The 26,399-nt window shown below is 45.5% G+C and overlaps 1 protein-coding gene across 1 annotated transcript in view; it reads right to left on the reverse strand.

Moving 5' to 3' along the window:
- LAMA1 (laminin subunit alpha 1) overlaps nt 1-26,399 on the reverse strand; it is a 159,389-nt gene that overhangs the window by 54,784 nt on the left and 78,206 nt on the right. The window contains exons 17-29 of the mRNA XM_044243374.1: nt 20,650-20,777; nt 19,057-19,143; nt 18,079-18,290; nt 12,233-12,339; nt 11,502-11,682; nt 10,779-10,915; nt 9,937-10,173; nt 8,454-8,597; nt 7,737-7,916; nt 6,115-6,300; nt 5,428-5,555; nt 4,645-4,765; nt 2,664-2,801 (exon numbers count right to left, since the gene is read on the reverse strand). Of these exons, the coding sequence (XP_044099309.1) occupies nt 2,664-2,801; nt 4,645-4,765; nt 5,428-5,555; nt 6,115-6,300; nt 7,737-7,916; nt 8,454-8,597; nt 9,937-10,173; nt 10,779-10,915; nt 11,502-11,682; nt 12,233-12,339; nt 18,079-18,290; nt 19,057-19,143; nt 20,650-20,777 (1,986 nt within the window). The remainder of the gene's footprint in view (nt 1-2,663; nt 2,802-4,644; nt 4,766-5,427; nt 5,556-6,114; nt 6,301-7,736; nt 7,917-8,453; nt 8,598-9,936; nt 10,174-10,778; nt 10,916-11,501; nt 11,683-12,232; nt 12,340-18,078; nt 18,291-19,056; nt 19,144-20,649; nt 20,778-26,399) is intronic.

Below are 26,399 nucleotides of genomic sequence, written 5' to 3' on the forward strand. Positions count from 1 at the left end.
CCTGGAGCAAAGGCGCTGGACTCTGGGAAGGATACTTTAACCACAGGATGGAACATGCATTCTACCTTTCCACTGAGCCATCGGATATATAAACAAAGCAGATTTCATCTTGGAAATGTCAACAAAAACTTGCTCTATTAGCTTCAGAACCTTCAGACCAGGAGGGCTGAAGATTCAGGACCTGCAGGTATGGGAAGGAGGGCTCTAACCCATTTCGTAAGTAACTAGCTAAGATACTGCCACTCTTCATGCACAAACTTGACCTAGTGGTTTGTTGCAGTGGCTCCAAAGATTCAAAATGCACCCCATTCCAGGAATAATCAGGGCTGCCCAAAGAGGAGTTGAGCTGCTGTGGGAGTGAGCATCCCATGGTAGGAGGTGTGTAAATGTTCACTAAATTACTGCTTGGTGTGAATGCTGCAGTTCAGACTTAAGCCGTCTTGCAGATGTATCCATCGTGGTGTACTGTGAAAATGAACAGATCCAGCTGACAGCGCTTATGCGTTCCAGGTAACACCTGGCCAACCTCTCCCCGCAGAGTGGGGAGCTGTCCAAAAGCACTTTTTGTTGATGCCAGGGAGACTCCTTGCCACAGTCTTTCCTGCACTGGGATACGAAGGCTGTGTTCTTTCTAGGGTACGAAGCAACAGGTCAGCTGTTTGATCTTAGAATTTTGTTCTTGGGGCGCCTGGGTGACTCCGTCATTAGGCATCTGCCTTCAGCTCAGGTCATGATCCCAGGGTCCTGGGATCGAGCCCCACATCCAGTTGCCTGCTTGGTGGGAAGCCTGTTTCTCCCTCTCCCACTCCCCCTGCTTGTGTTCCCTCTCTCATTGTCTGTCAAATAAATAAGATCTTAAAAAAAAAAAAGTAAAGAACTTTGTTCTGGTGCATTTGGGCTAGGAAAGGCAGGGTAGTAATTGAATGTCCTAGGAGTACTCAATCTTGTTGAAATAGCCTACCACGTAAAGATGCAGCGTGAAGAGAACTGATCGACTCCTAACTGTCCATGAGACCTTTGTCCCCATGCCTGGTCAAGGGACCTTTCCCAGCTAATTGCATCTCGATTTCAGTTGCCTGAAATCAATTTCCCTTAAATTCTTTAATGAGATTTTCTCATTTTCTCTATTAGGACTTTTTGCCCGGAGCATGAGCTGATTAAAGTGCATACAGTTTTTTTTTTTTTTTTTAATAGTGTTGTAACTATCTGCATCTTCATTAAGGCCATTTCCCCTGGTATGACTGGAATAATTCTTTAGTTCCACATATATAATGGAGTCAGCAAAGGTTAACACATATCTTTTTAATGGGGGAAAACCATGCTGTGCGTCAGTTTCTAAGTTCACCCGCTCTGCCGTAGTTCAGCAGTGTTCCCTGTGGAAATGACCTTCCAATTCCACAGATGAAAAATGATCCAAATAGAAGAGAGGTTTAGAGGGCCTGCAGGGGTTTGGGAGCCTGCTATCCTAATTCCCCCGTTCCTTCCCTTGTGTCTAGGCAACACCAGGAGCCTAAATCTTCAGGTGTGTCTTTCTTGGTGGGCAGCTCCTTCCCCTTCATGGAGTTATTTTACCTGAGGTGAGTTAGTGGTGGCACAAATTTATACAAGTAACCAATGTTTCTACAAGAGTTACTATTTTTTAAAAATTTCCAGAATAGGGATAGAATATCAGATTATTCTAGGTTATCAATAAGGCCTCGTCAACTTGATCAAAATCACAGACACAAGAGCTGGGCCTTGGTCAAGGTGACAAGACTTCCATCTGGACCATTTGTTCCTTTTCAGTGATCAGAGTTCTCCTTATGTTTCTAAGGCCAATCTTGGTGTAGGGCATTAAAAAGAAAACCACAGGCCCAACACGGCATCACTTAGGCCAAGACACCAAACCAGGGCTATTACATAGCCTAACTACAGTTTCAACCTTCCCCCAAAATGTATTTAATCAGTCAGGAATTTTATGATCAGCATCAATGAGGTAGCCTGTCACATGGGCCCTTCCTCCCTGAAAAGGAAGAGGAGGTCCCAAACCTAATCAGACTCCTGCCCTCCCCTCTATGGGAAAGTGATCTTGCCTAGAACAATCTTTTCTTTTCACTAATAACTTCCTTACCCCCCCTCCTTCCCCCCCAAAATTCCATTTTGTACAACTCCTCGGAGCTCCCCTCTAGCTTGATAGATGGAATACTGCCCAATTCAAGAATCACTCAATAAAGCCAGTGATAACCTCAAATTTTGAATTTTGTTTTTATATAAGAGAAAGGTGGCTGAGAAGCAAATGCATACTAAGACATCCAAGAGAATAAGCATTTTTCAAAAAAATGCAAGGACAGAAATAAATGTGCAACACGGGCATTAACTCATTGTAAGACCCCACGTGACCCAGTTCTAGGACATAAAGGTCTCATCTAGTTTGACTCTTACCAACACTGCAAGCACCCTTAACTCCCAAACTGATGCCCACAAAAAAAAAAAATCCATGAAACCAGGACTTACAAAAGATTTTGCACTAATAACATCTGACCTCTTAGCTGAACCTTTCTGAAGGAAATTTACACAACATTACAGTTAGTTTATGCATTCTCTAAACCAAGAACTTCATAGGACTCTGGAGCAGAAATTCAAAGGCCGAGTACCTCCTCTGAGAACCCACACAACAAACCTACCAGACACTTCCCAGTTTCTGGGTCACAGGTGTCACTGTGGTTGTTGCAACTGCAGGGTACACAAGGGGCAAGCAGAGGGTGGGGTCCTTGGCTCCTGCCTTGTGGGAGCTTCCCCCTGTGGTAACCGGGTGCACAGTCCTGAATGCAGGCAAAGGAAATCAACAAACAGGATTAAAACAATGGACAGAGGACTTGTAATGAAGCTGACCCCAATTCCACTTCTGATCACCATTTACGATCAATATATTCTGGGGCCAGTTCTGTTGTGTGGGTTTTTTTCCCCCCACACCAACCAATGTTTGGACACTGGCTGCGTATCCCACAATTTAATTCTGACACTACTTGCCTGAAGATAGCATCCAATCTTACAGGTTAAGGGCTCAGTTCTAGAAGGTTGGCCCTGTCCCCCAACTACAGACACCAGTCACAAGTCCAGAGTGTCACTTGTGTTTCTGACAACTGGCTAGAAGTTGGAGGTTCCAATGCCCCCTTCCTTGGGTTTGATTAATTTGCTAAAGTGGAGTGCAGAACTTAGAGAAACATTCTAGGTACAAAGTCACTGGTTTATTATCAAAGGATGTAACTCAGGAATAACCAGATGGAGCAGATGCAACGGGAAGGGGCCTTGGAGCTCCAATGACCTCTCCGCAGGCACATCACATGTTCACCAACCAGGAAGTTCTCTGAACTTTATCCTTTTGGCTTTTATGGACTCTTCCTTACAGGAGTACAATTGAGGAGCTCATTGGCCCCTGGCTATTGATTCAACCTCCAGCCCCTTCCCTCTCCCCTGAGGTTCATGGGTAGGACTAAAAGTTCTCCAACTTGATGGTTGGTTCTTTTGGTGACCAGCCTCCCTCCGTAGATGACCTAGGAACTTTTCAAAAGTCACCTCGTGAACATAACAAAAGACATCTTCATAGATCTCATCACTTAGGAAATTCTAAGCATTTAAGAACTCTGTGCTAGGAAATAGGGGATGAAAACCAAATAGCTATTCTTATAAATCACAGTACAGCAACTTCAATAAACATTTCTCCAAAGAAGATACAACTGGCAGATAAGCACCTGAACAGAAGCTTAACATCAATCATTAGGGAAATGCAAATCAAAACTACAATGAGCTACCACCTCACACCTGCTAAGGTAACTATATCAAAAAATAATCAGAGTTGTCAAGGATGTAGGAAAAGTGGGACACTTGTGCACTGCTGGTAGGAATATAAAAAATGGGGCAGTGCTGTGGGAAGCAGTAGGGCGGTTACTCAAAAAGTTAAAAACAAAATTACCACATGACCTAGCAATTCTTTTGAGCATAAGCCCCAAAGAGCTGAAATCAGGGTCTCAGAGAGATACCTGCATATAGCCTTTCAGGACAGCATTACTCATGACAGGCAAAAAGTCAACTTAAGTGTCCATGGATGAATTAACAAACCAAATGTGATCTATACATACAATAGGATGTTATTCAGCCTTAAGAAGGAAGCAAATTCTGATATATGCTACAACATGGATGAACCTTGAAGACATTAGGCTAGCCAGGCATCAATGAGAAATACTACGGGATTCCACTTACATAAAGGACCGGTAGTCGGATTCCCTAGGAAAGCACAATGGTGATTGCCAAGAGCTGTGGGGGCGGGAGACTGTGGAGGTTGAGTTTAATGGGTACAAAGGTCTGTACAATAATGCAAATGTATTTAGCCCTACTAGCAATACACTTAAAAATGGTTAGGACAGTAAAGTTTACTTTTATGCAATATTTAGCCATAATTAAGTTTTTTGGTTTTGTTTTGTTTTGTTTTGTTTTAAGAGGACACTTATATAATTCAAACTCTGATCATTACTTGGGAGTTGCTCTAACAAGCCTATTTCAGTTCGAAACAAGAAATGGATTTTATTTTATTTTTTAATTTAAATTCAACTAGCTGACATATAGTACCTCACCACAGGTCATGGATTTGAACCACAGTCTCCTTACCTGACATGAGAATCCAGCTGTGCCAGGAGGGCAGAGACACTTTTCTAGGAGGGATGCCACCTCCTGTCCCGGGGACGAATCTGCAGCCTTCCTACCAACCTCCATGGAAATATTTGAGATTCTGTAAAACCGTTAAGAAGTGTGAGAGGGAGCACTCATATGGAGAAAGACACTTTCTAGGAATCTGGCACATTATGTAATGAATTTGCACATATATTAAACCAGAGCTTTCCTGCCAATTTGGGAGTAGCTCCTACCCGATTACAAAGGGAATGTGTAAGAGCACCTTAGGCCTGTCATTACACAGTGGTGGGTCCCAGGGGACATGTGAGGACTTAAAAATAATATTCCACAAAGCACATCTGAAACAACTGAAGTCCTAGTTTGGCCATAACCTAATAGCTTCCTTTATGGGATAAGTACTAAATGAGCAGGTGACCACATTCTTGATGTGTCATGACAAAGAAATGCCATTGAAACTTAAGGGCAGAAAATAGAATTTTTATTTTGTTTCTTTTTATTTATATTTTAATCCTCATCTAAGATCTTACCATTATGTGCTTATATTTTATGTCCACATTAATTGGAGGATGGATCATCTAGGTCATTTTCCACATATTTCATATTCATATTTAATAAAGTTTGGTGAGGAACCAAGTATACATATTTGTGTATACACAGACACACACTAGTGAAGGTAGGGAGTAATAAGGGTGAATTAAATCTCTTCCGTCTGATTTCAAATTAAAAAAAGATTTTTTAATTCTAGAAGGTTCCGAGTACCTGCTTTGCTGTAATCCTTGACCGTAAGATGCTTTGATGAGGATGTACTCAATGTTGCTAAGGACAGACATGAAATCAGAGCGCGTGACAGGTTTTTCGGAAACAGAGTTAAAATACTTCCAAAAGTTCTGTGGAGGAGAAACACCTTCAATTACATTCAGATTACAAATCGTCAGAGCCTTATGAATTTAGGAATTCTTTTATAAATTTCTCTGGGAGGGAGCCTGGTCCTGTGCACAAGAGCAAGCCTAACCAAGGAAGCTCTCCGGTCCTCTCCCGGGGTGTGTGGGGGGGCAGCAGTGCCGGCCTCGAGTAGCAGCAGACACACGTCACCTGCGCAGGGCCAGCCACGCGGCCCACCGTCCGCGGAGTCCGTGTGAGTGCGCGTGCGCACTGGCCAGATCCACACGAGCCCAGAGACTTCACACCATGACCTCCACACGGATGGAGACTTGTGCACCACGGGTAAAGGATTTGGGATGCAATTCGCATCAAGTAAGCATAAGCCTAGCATACGGTTCTTGAGCATATGGAATTTGAATTGTTTCTACAAATCCTGCTAAGCCCCCTGGAATTCTGATCCCGGGTGGTCCCGCTCACTCTGCTACGAGCAGCTTTGTCACTCTCCCGCACCCAGAGCAGATGTCGCACCGTCAAGGGGTGCGTAGGAAAGGAGGACATCCTCACCTCCTTCATTCCCACTTGCTGCTCTTGCCGTACTCCGTTCTCCGGGGCGGGCAGGTCCACGTAAATAACCTGCTTTCTGGTCCGGCCCCCTTTGATGAGCACTTGGGGCTCAAGGTTGAAGGTGCCGACGCCGTCGGAAGAATAGAAGGCCACGCTGTACTTCAGGCTGCCGCCGTAGGCCAGGAGCTAGGGGGTCGTAAACGGTTGACTTCTGACATGGCCCTGGCTTAAAACTATTTCTTTATAAGCCTGCTGCCATTTGCAAGAAATCCTGGGTCCCAGAAACGCATCACATGGGTGGAATCGGTCGTCTGGAATTTGTGTCTTTTTAATTCTACTTAATTATGGATTCTTAAGTTGACTCAAGCCATAGCTTTTTTTTTTTTTTTAAAGTGAGGTTTTAAAAAGTTTAAGAAAACTTTTGTTGGGGTGCCTGAGTGGCTCAGTGGGTTAAAGCCTCTGCCTTCAGCTCAGGTCATGGTCCCAGAGTCCTGGGATCGAGCCCCACATCGGGCTCTCTGCTCAGCAGGGAGCCTGCTTCCCTCTCTCTCTCTGCCTGCCTCTCTGCCTGCTTGTGATCTCTGCAAATAAATAAATAAAATCTTAAAAAAAAAAAAAAAAAGAACACTTTGGTTGAGGCATGTCTGGCATGTAAAAAGCTGTACATATTTAAGGTGTACAACTCAGTGAGTGTGGGGAGGAGGATACACGGGTGAGGCCCCCAACCCCATCAAGGCCACAGCCATCACCTCCCAGAACTTTCTCTCCACGGCACCCATGGAGGTATGGCCAAAGTAACAGATCAGTGGGGTAATGGTCCTGATTCTTTTCAGGCTCCTTTGAATTTAAAAGGACTTAGAGTTATGGGAATGTTGGACACATATTGGCAAATTTTTAAAGATCTGGGTGATTTCACACATGAACGCCAGTGTTTATTTAAGCCAAGTGGTGCCTTCAATAGCCTGTTATACCAGGTTTTTACTTTCCCCCTAAATGAATATCGATTTGTTGAGAAGAACCACAGTGCTTGAACTTATGTTAATAAAAAAAAGGAAAAATATTTGTTGAAGGACTGTTTGAGGAAGGAGAGAAATAATAGGATTTGATTTTTAAGATTTTATTCTTAAGTAATCTCTACACACAATGTGGGGCTCGAGCTCACAACTCGGAGATCCATGTATGAGCTAGCCAGGTGCCTTAAAATATATTTTTTTAAATTATTTTTGTGAAGATTTTATTTGACAGAGATAAAGAGCACAAGGAAGCAGAGCAGCAGGCAGAAGGAGAGGGAGAAGCAGGCTCTCTGCTGAGCAGGGAGCCGAGTGTGGGACTCGATCTCAGGACCCTGGAATCAAGACCTGAGCCGAAGGCAGCTGCTTAACCAACTGAGTCACCCGGGCATCTCCACCCCCACCCCCACCAAGACTTTCAAATAAAAATTATTTGAAAGCCATATACATTTGGGGGCATTTTTGTAAGCATTAAGCTTCTCCAGCTCTACTTAGAGGGAATAACCGCCTCGGTTAAGGGCAGGCTAACGCAGTCCGTCGTGATTTCAAACCACACCTGTGTCCTCCGGGAAACGCTGACTGGCTCTAGGCTGGTGTGGGAGGGGAGCTCACCTGGTCTCCCTGGAACCACTCTGGCAGCCGCCAGTAAAACGGCTCTGCGTGGACGTGCTGCCTGACGGTGACGGCGTCCAGGAGGACATCAGGGGCCTGGTAATACACCCCCTCGGTCGTGCCCCGGAGATTGCTCTGAGAGACCACGCGCAGGAGGGGCTGCCCGGAGCCCAGCGTCACCTGGTCATGGAAGGGAAGAAAAACAGACCCGAGAGCCCGAGTTTACTCCTCACCTTTGATTCATCAGATTCTACCATGGTTTCACAGACCGGGTAGCTTCAGTATTAAAACGGGAGTCCCAGAGACATCTTCCAGGCTTCCAACTCCAACACCTGGGTTGGAGGAAAACTGTGTGTGTTTTACACTACTGCCCTGAGGGGCAAACGTGCTCCGCTGGGGCAGGATTTGGTTACATGAGAGAAACTGGTGTGTGTTGCAGTTCTGGCTTCTCTCCAGTGAAAGCTTTTGGTAGATGAGCTCATGAGCGACCCTGAGCGCCTTCAGCTCCAGCTTCACTGATTTCCTCGGATGGCAGAGACAGAGCTCAGATTCGTAACGAACCCAATTAGCTTCCTGGAATTTCTGATGCTCTAAGAGCAAAATTTAAAGTAAGTCCTTGACTCTGTCCCCTACTGTCACCCGACTTCCATGGAGGGGGCGCAGGGAGAGAGGGTTTTAAAAAGCACGTTAGCGTATTTTCTCACATGTGTAACTTACCGGTGTCCGCACATAACCCTCCAGCTCGGAGCAGACTTGGGACAGCCCGAAGCAGAAGCAGGGGGTACATCCCAGAGGGTCATCGGCACGGAGGGCATAGGTCCCAGCTTGACACTCGCTGCAATGAAGACCCAACACGTTTTCCTAAAGAGAAAGCAAGACTCATTTATTTTAACCTGAAAAGAGAGAGAGAGAGATGTGACTACTGAACAGAAATGAGATGAAACACAAAAATAATTCTGGACCCTCAAGCGTCCCCAAAGCAGCTGTTTCCCTAGGCAAGCACCCTAACCTCAAGGAACATCCACTCCCTCAGGCATGGGTGACTCATCAGAATCATCGTGGATGCTTTGGGAATATATAGGGCCCCTGATGAGCCTCTCCTGGAGCAAACCCGAGACACCGCCCCAAGGACCCAGGTGACTCCAATAATGGGTCAGGAGGAGGTGATGACTGAGGCAGGCCCGTCCCATTCTGATCTCTGTAATGAAAGCTGCTGTCGCCCAAAAACAGGTTCACTGATGTTGCCATTACCCTCAGGACAGAGTATCTGCATGAGTTTCCCTTCCTCCTCCCTAGTCACTAAGCAGCCCGCTACTCTCTCTCTCTCCTGTATCACCAGCACCTGGAAAAGCCCCGGAGGAGGTAACCAGTTACCTCCTAATAACCTAGCACAACGGGGAAACCAGTGGAAATACACGGAATTAAACAAGAGGTTGAAATTTTACCTGCCGGGAAAATACAAAACACAAATTTCCTTCATCCTGGCCAGTACATATGAAACAATGATTACTTACCAGTTAGAAAATCACAAATCTTCTTTTATTTATTTATTTTTATTACTTTAAAAATTTGGGGAGGGGGCAGAGGAAGAGAGAGAATCCCAACCAGGCTCCATGCCCGGAGTGGAGCCCAGCCCGAGGCTCGGTGTTACTACCCTGAGATCATGACCTGAGCTGAAATCAAGAATCGGACACTTAACCCAGGTGCCCTGAATCACAAATCTTCTTGAAGCCCCGTGCTATCTATTTTACTTGTATAACCAAGATAGGCTGCTCAGCCACCTGGAACACCTGCCAGAAAACTCAAGAGTATTTTTCCATTCAGGTCTATCATCTGACACTCATAACGACCAGTAAAAATTCCATTTAAAGAATCATCCATTGTTCTAGAAGAGTGTACCCAGAATTTAAGGTCGAGCCCAGAAGGTAGTGAGGACTCACTATGAAAAGTGTCTAAAACCTAGCTGCTGATGTAAATGGTTACAGATTTCATTTGTTTGACAGAGAGACCATGCAGAAGCAGGGGGAAAAGCAGACTCCCCGCTGAGCAGGGAGTCCAAAGAGGGGCTCCATCCCAGGACCTCAGGATCATGACTTGAGCCGAAGGCAGACGCTTAACTGACTGAGCCACCCAGGTGCCCCTAATTTAAATAGTGAAAAGCCCCAAAGTCGTAGTGATGAGTGAGAGTGGGGGCTGTTACCTTGCAGGAGCAGCTACCGGTTTCTGCTGCACAGTTGCACAGACCCCGTTCCTCATCACAGGTGTCTGCCAATGTCCCTCGGAGGTCACAGTCACAGGCCACACAGTCTGGAAAGTCTCTGTACCCCAGGGAGCACTGATGACAGCTGGGTCCGCCGAAGGCCGGCTTACATCGGCAGTGGCCAGTGAGCACATCACAGTCGGGACTGGAGGCCCCAACCCCACTACAGTTGCAGGCCTGGGAAAATAAACTCACTTAATAAAAAGGTACCTTTTATATTTGCATCATGTACACAAGTTACCGAACAGTAACTGTGGGGACTTCATTGAACGCAGGGGTTTCTTTCACGACTCACTTTGCCATGAGCCAACAGGAGGCAGCAGCTGCCAGCCTGGGGCACACGCACACAGGGCTGACCCTGTGACCTCACACCCAACCCAGCAGAAGCATCCTACATATCCAAGTCAAGTCTGTTTCCAAAAGGCAAACTCTACCCAAGTTCAACTGAGGAAAGGTACCCTGAAAATAGCACCGCTGCAGATTGGATTCAACCCCCCAGGAAAATGACTTCTGCCCTTCTGGAAGATCGTGTCCACGGCAACGTCCGTGTCAAGGGCACTAAAACAAAGTTTCTAAACCATCAGTTCCATGGTGGGGTTCTTGGAGAAAATAGAATAATGTGCTTTAAGGCGGCTGCTTCTGGCACCTGGCTGCCTGGACCCGTACTAAGTTTTAAACAGAAACCACAGAGCTGTTCAGCAGGTCAAGGTCAAGGGCGCAGATGAAAGAGAAGGAGTGAAGCTTGCCCTGGCGAAGTACTTCCCAGCGACGGCGGTGCATACCTGGCATCCGAGCTCTAGGTCGTGGCCCCAGTATCCGTCCTCACATTCATCACAGGTGCTGCCCCGAGTATGAGGAGGGCAGATACACTCCCCCGATTCAGGGTGGCAAGTGTGCTGTGTGTGAGCGCAGTCACAGGCTACAACAGAGACACACGCATCAGGACCCCTGTGCAATCGAAGGGGTTCGAGCAGATGCCGCAGGTTCGCTCCCTTGGATTCACTATCTAAACTGTTCTTCTAGTTCCTAATAGAGACCTCGTGATTCCCAAGGTCACCTATCCCCGTCTCTCGGGAGGGGGCTCTTCCTTCTTGTGGAGAGATGTTGCAAAAGGGGTAATTGGGACAGAGAAACAGAAGCAGGTGTAAAACAGGCACTACGGAGCATTGATTGTGTGCCAAATGCTGTGGTAAGGACTTTACGTCCCACATGGAAAGTAACTTCTGGGTGGAAATTCTAATTAGCTTCTCTCTTCTACAGATAAGGTAACCAGAGCTAACTGAAGTGATTAATCTAAGTCCCCATAATTAGTAAAGCCTGATCAGAGATGACAGATGAATTAAGCATGGGATCAGGAAACAGAAAAAAAAAAAAAAACATAGGATACCCTCCAGGTTAAAAAGAGAAAAAGTAAAGGAGCTTAAGAGAACTGGAAGTCAAAGGAGAGCTCAAAGAAAAGCCTGGAAATCACAATCAAGCCTCAGATAATGAATTCCAGAGCTCACGTGTACAGCCGCCATCCTGGTAGGCGTAGAATCCGTGGGCACACCTGTCGCACTTCTCCCCAGCCACGCCCGGGACGCAGCGACACTGGCCATCCTCGGAGCAGTCGTCTGACACGGAGCCTGACATGTTGCAGCCACAAGGCAGGCACCCGAGCCCCGCGTCCAACCCGTAATAGCCAGGCTGTTGCACAGTGGGGGCAGGAGCGTGGAAGCCAAAGTACATTTTAGTTAGCCACGAATCCTTACGAGCATGTTTCCCCGAACAAACGTCAATGTTTCACAGAATCCGAGAGTGGTCATGACATCACTCCAGTCCTTTGTAAACCGAATACAGACTCTGTAAGTCAGGACACCCGGCAATCACCAGCTGTGCTTAGGGCAGTAGCTCTTTCTGGCAGTCCTGAAGGGCATTCCACTTGAACCAAGGTCAAGGTATCAATTATAGAAATCGCTGACAGGGGGTGCCTGGGTGGTTCAGTGGGCTATATCTCTGCCTTTGGCTCAGGTCATGATCTCAGGGTCTTGGAATCAAACCCCACATCCGGCTCTCTGCTCAGCAGGGAGTCTGCTTCCCCCCCCTACCCTTGCCTGCCTCTCTGCCTACTTGTGATGTCTCAATCTCTCTCTCTCTGTCAAATAAATAAATAAAATCTTAAAAAAAAAAAGAAAGAAAGAAAAAAGAAATCACCGACAAACACGTGAATGTCTGTAATGGCCCGTAGGCTTCTTACCAGGCACTGGTCACACTGCCGTCCAGCCACATGTGGTTTGCAGTCACAGAGTCCAGTCTCCAGATGGCAGACATCAGAAAGGGAGCCCTTCCCATGGCATTCACAGGCTAACACACACACAAGAGACATATTTGTGCCCATTTCTGGGTGTGGTTGTGGTAAGATCCCTTAATCCCCAAAGGAAAAACATTAAATATTCATGTTTCAAATCCTAAAACTAAAAGAAAAGATTACTCTGCAAGAACTGTTAATTTAGTGTTTTTCCAAAGAGTAAGCCAACCCAGGGTTGGTGGAAGAAGCCATTTCACAGAAAAACCACTGAAGCTCTTAAGATAACAATTAGCAAATGATCTTAACCAATTGCATGAATTCCTTGAAATTGTAAAAATGAGCCACCAAGGTTTATCAATGAACCTTCATAAAAAAACATACAATGGAGATTTCAAAATCAATTTAGCCCTCTCGTCTTATTCCGATCATGTATTTAATATTTAATATTTTAAAGCTCAGTTATAACCATCTAAATAGCTAATATTACATTTCATAGTTTAATGTAAAACATTTCCCTGTTCTAAGTCACGAGTCACCTATAGCCCCAATATACTCACCTTCAAGCCAAACATTTCAGTTTTACCTACGGTTATAAGGCTGATGTTCAAAACTACGAAGCCCCCTACCTTTGCAAAGTGGTACAACTTAATGGCTCCTGAAATGTTTAATTGATATTTATAGCACAGCTGTCAATATGTTCTTCATTGAAAATATCTAGTAAGCTCTTGACCAAATACCCCAGAAATGTGCATGGTCTTTGAACACTTGGACTCCAGAAATGTACACTCTCTCATATGTTATAATGATGTAAGAAAAGAAAAGGAAAACTCCACAAATTCTCTCAAGCCGAGCATACTTTGTCCCGCAGTGATCGGCGGGGGATCGTGGTAGATGCTGGAAGGCTGAGTTTCAGAAGAAAGGCAGTGGAATTCTGCCTCCGTCAGGGACTGTGTCCAAGACACCTGCGGAGATGTTCCCCGGTGTAGGTGGATCGTCTAGGAATCCCCCCCCAGGCTGGGCAAGGGCAAGTGGCAAGAGCCACTCACCGCTGCCCATTCTTCTAGCTTACCCTTGAACACTCAACTCACTTTTGCATTTAACACAGCTCCTGGGGGGGCGTTGCTGATCCTGGATAGACTGCCCTAGCCAAGGCCAGTCAATTTCTAGAGCAAGTAAACAGCTTGCCTGCCAGACACCTTTCATAGGCAAACAACCCCATCCAGAGCCCACACCCACAAACACCTTCGTAGGAACCCTCTCCTTCATTTGGGCTTCACTTCCTCTATCCCTCTGACCTCTCACCCCAAACCCCGCATCAGACAATTAGGGACAGCTCCTCTGCCCCAGAGCCTGCTGAAATGATTCAAAGTAGCCAATCCTAAACGTGCTTACCCTGCCTTGCCCTTTCCTTCCTGAGGAAACCACAACAAAGGCTCTAGCCCACATTTCCCCTCCTGGCCAACCTGGGTGCTTCCGGAATACCAACCCCCCCACCCCGCCCCCAGAGCCTTGGTGTGTCCCCTCCTCCTGCCTCTGCTGGCCTGGCCATACCTAAATAATAAAACCTGTATTTTCAAACACTCCTCAGCATCCAGCTATTCTCAGTTGTCTCCTGCAGAAAATGGTAGACACACATTTACTCACGTGCGTGCATGTGCGTGCGCACACACACACACACACACACACAGAGCTGTCCGCTGCCCCATCTCCCTGTCGCCCTCTCTTCCCTTCAGCTCCTTCCCATTCAACCTTCCCCTCCTGCCTCTTGGTTGCTAAGACCTCTCCTCGTGAGAAGTCTCCCGGACTTCCCAGGAGCAAATTCAAACAGCTCATTCTGGGTCTTCAACTTGCTGTGTCTTCCTGAGAGATGGGACCCATGGACACTCCTTCCTTTTCGAACCTGGCTCTCACTGAGGTGAGGTACGACCTCTGGTTTCCTCACTCCTTCTTGTGTCTCACCCTCCTTCTTTCCCTGCCTCTGAGGAAAAGTCAATGCTCCCCTTGTGATCACCATAAAATACTGACGATAACGAATCGTACTTCCTGCACTGGCCCTTTGTGCCTGGGTCATGTTCTAGTATATTTCATTGAAACGTCATTATAAACGGAAAGCACTATAACTCTCCTTCTTTTTCAATGTGAAATCTACACCTTAGAGACACGATGTCTCACAGCTATTTGTAGTTGTCTTTCTATGATAACAATTCTAATAGTAATTAGTAGTTATTACTAAAAAATTGTTTGCTCTAGGGGCACCCAGGTGGCTCAGTCGGTTAAGCATCTGCCTTCAGCTCAGATCATGATTCCAGGATCCTGAGATCAAGCCCCACATGGCAGGGTCAGGGGGTATCTCTGTTCAGTGGAGAGTCTGTTTCTCTCTCCCTCTGCCCCTCTCCCCAACAGCTCATGCTCTCTAATTAAAAAAAAAAAAATTAAAAAAAAATTTTTTTTAATTTCTTGCTGCAAATAATATTAAAGTAGTTGCTAGTAACTGACTGCTAGGAGCTTCACATGTATCTTAATTCTCCTAAGAACCCCACAATATAAAAATTATAACTGCTTAACTTAATGCATATAAGTTTCCTTGACTAGCAGAGCTGTTCCTACAGCCTCTCCCTCCCTCGGTTGCTTCCATGCTGCCCTGGAAAACCCGTTCCACACGCACGAATCCCACTACCACACCGAAGCTGACGACTCCCCAGGCTCTCTTTCTTCTCTGATTCCCGCACGCCTGAATATATAAATGCCTCCCTGCAAAACCCCTAGGAATTCCCATGTCAGCAATATTGAATACTGACCCTTCCACTGGGGTTAACCTAGTAAAATACAGGAGTAGATTCACATGCGGAGCCTCTAAGAAGTCCGTAAGGAGGATCCTATTATAGACCTGGGAGTAATTCTAGGGAAATATCCAGAAATAACAAGAATTCATCTCATCAAAGCTGGGGGACAGGGAAGAGGAAATGAGAAAAGAATAAAACTTGTAAAGGCGTGGAGACTAGAAAGAATCCGGACAGTGTCAGTCTGTAACCACACCCGCCACCAACCTGGGCCCAGACCCCAGTCCTGCCTGTCCCGACCCCACCCCCTCCCACCCTCTAGTCAACACAAAGATTTCCTAGTTTCGTTTTGTTTCCTTCCTTCCTTTCTTTCTTTCTTCCTTTCTTTCTTTTTTTCAATAAGATTTCTCTATTAGAGAGAGAAAGGGAGGAGCAGAGGGAGAAGAAGGGAGAGAGAGAATCCCAAGGAGGCTCCCCACTGAGCACAGAGCCTGCCATGGGGCTCAATGCCGGGCTCCACGCGGGGCTTGATCCCACAAACCCAAGATCATGACCTGAGCTAAAATCAACAGACTGAGGCTCAACTGAATCAGCCACCCAGGAGCCTGGAGAGTTTCTAGTATCTTCCCTTTTACCCCCATGACAAAAGCTCTAGTGGAAGCCCTCATTAACTTTCCCAGCAAGTTTCTTTTCTGGCCTTGTCTCTCCCCTTGTCCGCTCTGTCCTCTGCAGGGGTTCCAGGGCTCAACACAGATCTGACCAGACCCCGCCCCTATTCCAGTGACCTGGAGTCGGGGACAGACGGCGCAGCCTCTGCAGGCCAGCGCTGTCCATACCTGTCAGCCATGGCTCCCGCCCTGGCCTGACCCTGCCTTTCACATTCTAGCACCTTCTTTCCAGACTCTGCCCCTCAGGCCTGGATGACACTTTCCCACCACTTGTCAGCCCACCCAAACATCTCAGACTCATCCTGCAAGACTCACATCCAGCAGCACTAACTCCAGAGGCAGCCCCACACTGTTCTGGGCCCTTACAGAGCTCTGTGCAAACGCCAGGGATGGTCACTGATCACTGCGCAGAGCTGCCTGTCCTATTGGCCTGACACAGCGTGCACGGGTCTCCCAAGCCCTGCGGATGAGGCTGATGTGACAAACATGATCTCTGATGTCACTGAGACTAAGACCTGGGCCAACAACTCGGGCCCACCTTGGTTGATCACCAAGATTTGCTTTCTACACAAAATACCAAAGCAGTTTTGTCAATGTAGATGCAAATACAAAGGAGAATGATTTTTTTGGTCATGATGAAAACTTTTAAATACATGTGAACAACTTGGGTAAGTAAATTCCCTTTTGCAACTATGAATTTTATGTAATTGAAATACAGATCAATGGTTTCTTATGAAAGTTCAGCGTCCTAATTGAAATAGGCTGTAAAACATGCACTGAATTTTGAAGACTCAACATTAAAAAGGAAAGCAAATATCTCATAATACTTGAAAAATCTGATTATGTGACAAAATGACATTACTTTTATGATTGGGTAAAATAAGATGTATTACTACAGTACATTTCATCTGTATCATGTTATTAATGTGGTGACTAGAAATTTTAAAATTACATGTGTCGTTTACATTTCTATTGGACAGCATTAATATAGAAAAATAATTTAAAAAGCACTGTTTTTATTGTTAGCACTTAAAATAGCTGTCATTTATTTCATTTCCAGAACTTTAAACTTTTATCCCAATTAATCCTCACAAAGGCCTTTATATATATATAAATGTGTGTGTGTGTAAAGCATATATATATGTATATACATATATATATACACACAAAACTATGTCCATTTTATGTAATGAGGAAATTGTGGATCAGAGAGGTTAATACATTGGCCTAATGTCACACAGCTGGTCACACAGACCAAAACTCAGCTCTAACCCACATGAGTCAGACTCCAAAGCCTGAGATCCACATGTGTGTTTTGCCTCCCCAGTAGACCTGGGCCACAATTTTTCCAACTCCTCTGATGATACTTAGGACAGTGCTTGGGAAGTAACAAATGCTTAATAAACAAGCAATGAACAGAGAAATGAATAATCAAGGTTTGCAGTAAAGATGAAAAGGAACCACATGAGTATAGTGAAAGCATTCTGTAAACTTTGAAGCTTTACACAAACACCAGTTCTCATAATTATGTTCCTGTGATAACCAATCAAGGTGGCTGTGCCACCAAGATCCGGTGGACGGGCCCATGGTGACAAAGCCTTTTCCCTCCTTGGAGGCATGACTGGGAAAATACCTTTTCTGTATCGCTAGCGCCCTCTTGTGTCTCCCTGTTGTAATAGCATGTCAGAACTTTGTATTTACAGGAAATTATTAAAATAATGTAAAATTGCCATTTTTGCTCTTTTCACACCTTCGAAAACTGTACATAAAAATCCAAGGGCTAGATAATCCCTGAGGCTACAAGTTAGTTATCTTGGGTACAGGAAAGCCTGCTGTCTTCAGTGAGTGGTTCTAAGTGATCCCTAACGTCAGGAAGGAAGAAAGCAGAGTCCTGTGGGGCAACGTGAGAGTCAGTAGTTCAGGAACAGATCTGTGAGACTCCAAGGATAGAGCCTTCCCATTTCACACTCCGTATCTTGAAACCCCACCTGATTCATGAGACCCCTGAGCCTGTCCCTCATAAACACCGCAGGCTTCAAGCCCAGTCTGCCTTCCCCGATCCTGGGGAGCATGTCAGCACCCCATCAAGCACCACTTCCCCACCCCAGTGGAAGGACACCTATATTTTCCAGGCCCCCCCTGACCTGCTCTGTAGGAAACGGATCAAGCTAAGGCAGGGCACACCGGGAAGGGAAAGTGTGAGGTCTTGGGTCTACCCTAGTATTAACACAAGCACCAATCAGGATAAAGTTACCCCATACGCTGTGCCCTTTCCGACACATGTAAGTAGATGGAGACGCCACATGGCCATGAGTAAGGGCTCTGACTTCACAGCCCCCACACTCACCGCGGCAATTTTTAGCGGTCACAGCGTCCCCGTAGAAGCCGTCAGCACACCTCTCGCAGTGGGCGCCATCCGTGTTCCCAATGCATTTCAGGCACTCTCCGGTGACGGAGTCACAGTGACCCTCCTCGAAGGGGTTCACATTGCCGCTGCAGTTGCAGGGGACACAGGATTCCCCAGGGACTGTCGGGTTTCCATAGTAACCATCTGCACATCTGCATAAAAGTATTGAAAGAGGGATCCAAATGCATGTACTTCCTCTAGACATTACCCCCGCCATCCAGGGAAGCTCTGAATGGTTAGTAAATCAGACGGACTCCTTTTCCATAAGATTGATTGGGAAGCCATGCAACAAACACCCAGTCTGGACCTCCAGATTGCCTCCACTCATTGTGAAGACAGAGAGTGTACCCCGAATGAGCCTTCAATCCCAGTGGATGTGCCCTCAGCCCCGGGGCCAACTGGACCGGCACGCCGCGGGTATGACATGGCTCTCCCAGGGACCGCAGCCAGAGCTGGGCACTGGGGCTGACACATGGGAAAAGACAGCGTGGGCTTTCAGGCGCCATAAGACAGCTATTAAATCAAACCACCCCTACTATGGAACTATCCAGAACAATGGGGTATTTCAGTGTGTGAATAGTAAACCCTGGCCCCTCGCGGTTTTCTATTGTCATTGATGAGAACTCGGGTGAGTTCAAGGGGCCCAAACGCTGTTCTTGAAAAATCCCCCCACGGAGTTTTCACATGCGCTTTTTAATCAACATACCAGCTTCTCTATAATTATGCAAAATAATCATTACACACCAAAACTCTAAAATCATACTTATCTATGATATCTAAGATATCTTAGATATATCTGTATATCTAAAATCATACTTATCTATTATTTATCAAAATAAACATGTATCACTGATATTTAATTAAAAAAAAAAGTTTGATGTGACTGTGGAAATCAGCTAAGTGATGCCGACAGAGTACCTCTCACACCAAGCTCCCGAGTATCCCGGGGCACACTGGTCACAGACCACTTCGTCCCCGTTCTCAAGGTGGCAGGTGGGGCTGAAACTGTCAAAACATGACAAATGAACACAATTTTCCAATGGGTGGCACAGAATTTCTAAACATTTAAAATCCTTGTGTTTTACCACTCCTTATGAACGTTGAATGGAACTTCACTCCAGAACCCCGGCCCCCAGCCATGCAGCCCACCTCATGAGCCTCTCTCCTGGGCACTGGACACTCCTTGTCCATACTCTTGCTTGTCCCTCAGTCCAGAGGGTGTTTCTTTTCCTCTCTGCCTGGAATCACCTTATCCCTTCTGTCCAACTCAGCTGCCCTCTCCTCCAGGAGGCCTTCTCTGACACTCTTCCTGGCTGAGCGGAGCTCCCGTCTGTGGGTTCCCTGGCACTGGTCAGCCTGCCTCAGAGTCCTGCCCACACTGGCCAGGCAGGAGTGAGCTCAAGCTTACAAGGGACAGCCCAGGAACATTCTCTAAAGGATCCCCACTGCTCACTGAGGTCCCCTCAACCTTTACTCCTGGGGTCTAGGGAGGCCTCTGAAGGGAGGTATGGGGGCCACTATGATTTCATCAGAGTAGCTCTGTTTGTATGTTTTACACAGTGGGGTTTCAAATAAAAATCCCCGTGGGGGGGGGGTGGTTCTCTGGGCTGGGGGAGGAAGAGTCCTAAAGGGTAAGCCAGTGAGAGATACATAAGCTTTCAGATCCAGGCCTGTGGAAACACGGGGCCCAGCATGGCAAACAAGGCCTAGTGTATCACTGACCCTTCCCACTCCCCTCCTGTCTTATGCTCTAGGACCATCTGCAATTTCACAAATGGGATCTGCTCTTTGATGCGGCCGTGACTTGGCACGCTCCATTCCTCCTGCCTGTGACCTTCATCCTTCAAGCCTCAGATCAGGGGCTTCCTCAGAGTCACTCTGGACAGATTCCTACTCCCCTGAGAGTGGATGGTAGTCAGGACCACACGGTGGTCCTATGGGACCAGCAGCCATGGATGAATCCTCCAATACTTGAGTACCTTCCTTGATAACTCAGTGTACGGTAGGCACTCAATAAATATTGGTTGAGGGCGCCTGGGTGGCGCAGTCATTAAGCATCCGCCTTCAGCTCATGTCATAATCTCAGGGTCCTGAGTTCGAGCCCCACATCGGGCTCTCTGCTCAGCTGGAAGCCTGCGTCTCCCTCTCCCACACCCCCTGCTTATGTTCCCTCTCTCCGTTGTGTCCTTCTCTGTCAAATAAATAAAATCTTTGAGAAAACCTCCTAGCCTACGGGCACTGAAAGAGTTAACAAGCCACACTAGACCAAGAGGAACCGAAGTATGCATATTTTCTTGCCGTCCCATGATCTTTCTTATATAATTTAGTACACCAAACTTGTTCTTCTTAGAAAGAGAGAATTCACCCCTCCATCTTTAATCTTAACTAAGTACCACCTGGGAGGCACACTTTTCTCACACACAAAACCCTGCTCTGAACGTATCCGTGCACATCTGAATGGACTCTCTGGCCACACTGGGCCTGCTTCCCTGGTGGGGGTGCCATGCTTACTTGTTGGAGGCTGTGGTGAGGGGGCAGGCACACTGCTGGCAGTCCCCCGGAGTCCCTCGGGAAGGCAGCCCATAGAAGCCTGGCGCACACTGCTCACAGTGGTCCCCGGTGGTGTTATGCTCACATGCCTAAAACACACGCAGGAAGAGAAGACTCAGTTCAGGCTTCCTTAAACAATTCTCTAATTCATCGAAAAATAACTTGAAGTCAGGGTGGGAAAAAAATGCTCAAATCACCAAACTCTGTTCCATGACAAGGGCTGCCTATTTCTACGTTAATACAAAATTTTAATTTGTATAATCCATATACATGGGAAGATTTCCTTCTGCACATGTCAGAGTTACTGCTACCAGACTTGCCCTTCTGTAGGAAAGAACTAGAAAACTGGAACAAAACACATCGAACCACTTCTTTTAGACACTAGGCAACAGAGGTGAGAGAAAGGAGGTGATGGGATGAAACCTCAGGATCTCATGGATTTTTCTGGAGACTCTTAATAAGTGGGCAGGGGAGGGAGGAGACCCAACCAGAATATAGCATCTTGTTGAGTTGAGGAGACAGAGGTCTGAGTTTGGGGAGACTGGAACTACAGGGATTTGGGCCAAAAATCAGAATTAGACCTCCAGAAATCTGCACAGGAGACCCCTTCAAATAGCTACCTAGTATAAGCTTCTTGTTTGTAGTGTGATTCCCATGCAGCATGCTGAAAAATTAAGAACTCACACAGAGCCCAGGGACACTAGAATTGTAACCAGCCAGTGCGGGGCTTCTCTATTAAATGCCCAGTACACCCAGTAGAGACCCCAGAAGAAAAACTCGTTTGTGGTAGGGCTACACCTTCCCTAGAGTAGAGGTTCTATTAGACCCACCCTAACAAAACTTAAAAACAAACCTTGAAACCATCCAGCTGACCTGTGATAACTTAACTACTTGCCAAAACAAACTTTGATGTTCTTTCAAGAAAAGTAACAAAATCCAGAAACTTAACAATGAACAATATTCATTGTGCAATCAGAAACTACTGAGTATGCTTCTGCTAGTCACATCTGGGAGAATTTGGAATCCATGAGTCCAGACAGATAACAAGTAGGTAAGAAAATAAACATAAGAAAGGAGGATTCTTGCTTACAGTAGAAGGCTGTGTGCCAACTGAGAAGCATGGAGAATATCATACAAGTGTTCATGGGGCAAGAATCATCAGAGACTGCTAACCCTAAGGGAGAATTTGATGACGAATATGATACTTGTCCAGTCTTAAAGTGTCTCCCTCACAATGCTTATTAATTGCAAAAGAAAAGATCAGTAAATGTATAGTAATTGACAGATAGCTGGAGTGTGTAATCAGAATTCACACCACCAGTGAGGGGCAGTGGACACTGTGGGCTTCCACCTGTGGTTCTCTGAGAAGGCCACAGCATTGCTAATGAGGTGTTCTGCCCTGAAAGGTATAACCTGAATCAATTCATGGAAAAACAAAAGAAAAACCCCCAATAAGGGACATTTTATTCTTTGAAAAATGACTGTGTTCTTCAAGGTGCCATTATCATAAAAGACAAACACTGTGGAAGTACTTCAGATTAAAGAAGACTAGGGAGCTATGACAATAAAATGCAGTACCTGAACTATATGGGGGTCTGTAACGGCGGGAAAAAAAAATGCTACAAAGGACGTGATGGAGTCAACTGACCAAATGGAACTGACCAATGGATGGTAGATTAGAAAAAGTAGAATACCAAAGTTATATTTATTGAAGTTGACAATGTTCTGTGGTTATATAAGAAAAAATCCTTATTTTCAGGACAAACACACTGAACAATTTACGGATAAATAGCATAGTGTACGTGACTTATTCTCGAGTGGTTTAGAAAAAACATTGTGATTAGACAAACAGATAATGAAAATAATACAGCAAATGAGGCAAATGTCAGCGACAAGGTGAATCTGGGTAAAAGGTGGGTGCCCTAAGTACTATTTTCCTTCCTACAACTTCTGCATACACTTAAATCAATTTCCAAATAAGGGTTTGTTTGTTTCTTAAGGCAGGATAACAACTATCAAATCTGAGAAGAAGCAAACACACAAAAACCAAATGTGAATTGTAAGGAGAAAAATCCAAAAACCAAGCAGAGGGGGCGGGGCGTCTGGGTGGCTCAGTGGGTTAAGCCACTGCCTTCGGCTCAGGTCATGATCTCAGAGTCCTGGGATCGAGTCCCGCATCAGGCTTTCTGCTCAGTAGGGAGCCTGCTTCCCTCTCTCTCTCTCTGCCTGCCTCTCCATCTACTTGTGATTTCTGTCAAATTAAATAAAATCTTTAAAAAAAAAAAAAAAGACAACCCAGAGAATTGCATGGATAAGACCGACTACTGACTTTTCATTTGAAACAATGGAAGCCACAACAACAGTTAAGTCCTGAAAAAAAAAAAATCTGCAAAAATCTACTTCCAACTCGAAGGTGAAAGAAAGCCTTTTTCAGGTCAACAAAACGCGAGAGAATTTGTCGGCTGTCAGATCTGCACGGAACGAATGCTAAAAACAGCTCTTCAGGAGTCAGGGACACAGAACCAGGTGAAATCCTGGATTTATATCAAGAATTGAAGAGTATCAGAAACCATAAATACAGGGAAAATATGAAATACTTCTTTCCTTCTTGAAAACATGTCTTTAGAAAGCAGAATGACGCCACACCAGGTGTGTAAGAAGTACCAGGAGAAACAGGATGGGCACAGCGGGCCACGTAGGAAGCAACACCGAGCATGAGGACAACCGCATGGCTCAAGGGAAAGCTGAGCCAATTCTCCACATTCTTCCCCAAGTCCCTGTCAGCCCATGACTCTGTCTCCCCAGGTCCTCCCATGACCCCAATGCCCAGGCTGATGCTACCCAGAGCTTTCTCCTGCCATCCCTACCCACCCCTGCCCCGCCTCCCACCTGTGGGTCTACCTTGCCACTTCACTTCACTTTACCCCCTTCTCTGAGAGCCACTCATTTTTCAGATCTTATTGGCCTTTTTTCATTCAACGGCTTAAATAATATTTCCAGTTTCTAAACTGCATACTTTTCTATTATTCCTGAGGTTGACAAAAGTTTTCCCATAGGTTAAATTTAATTTGGGACTATAAATATTTGTATTACATCCTTTTAAATAGGCTTTTACCCGTTGTTGTTGTTGTTGTTGTTGTTTTTAAGATTTCTTTGTTCATTTGAGAGAGAGAGGGAGAGAGAGTGAAAGTGAGAACACAAGTGGGAAGGACAGAGGGAGGAGAGGGAATCACCAGCAGACTCCACGCTGAACACAGAGTCTGACTGATGTGGGGCTTGATCCCAGGACCCTGAGATCACTGCCTGAGCTAAAACCAAGAGTCAAGCGCCCCAGGCTTTCACCAGTTTTATGTAGAGGTATCCTTGACAGGGCTTTTAAATTTGAATTGTTCACAAATCACCTGGGTTCAGGGTCGATTCTGATTCAGGAAGTCTGACATAGGCCTGAGTTGTACATTTCTAAAAAACTCCTGGGTTTTGCTGGCTGCTGGTCCTCAGGTGACATTTTGGTAGGAATGTCTTGGGCTCTTTTTTTCCTCCCCATCCCCTGTATGACCTTGATTTTGATTATTAACCCAAATTAATTCAAAATGTCACTGGCTTTGGTAAATGGCTACATGGTTGAGCTAAAAGTATAATGCAAAATAACTAGTTTCATTAAAAGCATTTAATTATGTCCACTTGCAAAATGTCTATGATAGGATTTCTTTGCTCAAAGGGCCAGATAGGGCTCTTTCTCTTTGGGAAAGCCATTACATGGTTCTGCTAAAAACAAAACAAAACAAAACAAAACAAATCAAAAAACCCAAACCTACCAAATCTGTTTCAAGGTTTTCTCAGGTCACTGTCCCTTTAAGTGACCAGCTCTATTGGTGGAGCTGGTATATGAGGAAGGAGAAACATCTTCTCTTGAATGAAAAAGAAAAAGCAGGAGGGTCCAAGATACACAACTGCCTATTAGGCCCTTCTCTTTCAGAAGAAATGAAACTGGTTTCTCCTCCGGACACCAGCAAAAAAAGCTCAGAGAAGGGGCTAATGTAAACCATGGACTTTGGGGGGCTGTGATGTATCAGTGTGGGTTCTCAAGGGTACCAGTGTGTCCTCCGGTGGGGGGTGGAGACTGTTGATAATGTGGGAGACTGTACGTGTGCGGGAGCAGAAGGTACATGAGAAACCCTTATACTTGCCCCTCAGTTTTGCTGTAAACCTGAAACGACTCTTTGAAAAAGAAAAGGACAGGACACTAAGAAAGAACAGTTGGAACTTTCTCTCTGATAACCTACAAATCAGGAGTGGATTCCTGGAAGCTGGGTGGCTACAGGCAAGGCCCAGGGCTGGAAATCATTATCCAAAGGGGAGAATTCAAAGGTTTCTTTTTAAAATAGAATAGAAAAAAGGAAAAAAAAAAAGAAACAAACAGTTAGATGAAAACCAGATAAAAGATGCTACCAAGTTTTTGTTTCCTTAAACTTCAATCTAAATTTTTATTGTTTTTGCCCCTTCAAATGTGAATGACTTAAAAGGGTAAAAATAATAATGTGAAAGTGGAAAAAGCTGGCAGCCAGCACCTCAACCACGTGTCCCAGGCTAACATCCCTGACAATGTGCACCCAAGGGGCATGTCACCTTCATGCTTTCTTGCCTAAAACGCACAACCTGAAGCTAATCACAAGAAAACAGACATGCGCTAGCTGAGGACATTTCAGAGAATGTCCAGGATTCCTCAAAAGTGCCACAGTCATGAAAGACAAGGGAAACCTGAAAATCTGTCCTAAAACGAAGGCAGCCAGTGCAATGCGGTTCTGGATTGAGGCTGGAAAGGAGACATGAGTGGGGATTCTGTTGAAATCTGAGTGAAGTCCACTGTTCTGTTGATGAGATTGTGCCCACGGGAATGTCTTAAATCTCGATCAGCGTACTTCGGTAATGCAAGATGTGAGTACCAGAGGAAGCAGGGTGAAGGCTGAACAGGACCTCGCTGTGTTATTTTTTGTAGGCTTTCTGTAAATCTAACATTATTTCCAAAACTTTTTCCATTAAAAATTAAAAATCAAATTTTCAATGAAAATTTTCAATGAAAAATTCCATTAAAATTATTATCATTTATTATATTTAGAATGTAAAGGCCAGTTGCTACTTAGCATTTTCACTTTAATGTGTATATATATTTTTGTAAAGATACAGTAATAGAAGCACAGGCAAATACCCTTTTGGCTTACCTATACCTAAAGCCTTGGATGCCACCACCACAATCCGCTGGGCAGCCCGAGCTGTGGGCTGACGTCCCGGGCAGCCTGACCTCGCAAACCCAAATGGAAAGGCAGAGGCATTTTTAAAAAGCAACCACTTCATCAAGCTCTGGGAAACTGATCCTGAGGGACCGAGTGTGTGTGTAAAACATCACTTTGTATAACTCCTATAGACACTTGCTTTCCAGAACGATGAAACAAAGAACAAAACGAAAGCTTTCCTTACAGAATCAAGAAAAATTAGGTTCTGGAGAGAATAAGCAATCCATGGCATCGTGATGAGATCTCCATGGGTCTCATAATAAATTTTCCCTCTCCTTGGGACTCAATCTCTTCAGGAAAGAACCTGAACATTTCCCTGTGTGGTGACTAGGACTCAGCTGGTCGATACAGGCATTCTCTCCATCTCTGTGCCGCAAATCCATTAGAACCCAGGAGTGTGGCCTGGCTTCCAGGCAAAAG

The sequence above is a fragment of the Neovison vison genome, chromosome 3, assembly GCF_020171115.1.
Source record: "Neovison vison isolate M4711 chromosome 3, ASM_NN_V1, whole genome shotgun sequence".
Taxonomy (NCBI): domain Eukaryota; kingdom Metazoa; phylum Chordata; class Mammalia; order Carnivora; family Mustelidae; genus Neogale; species Neogale vison.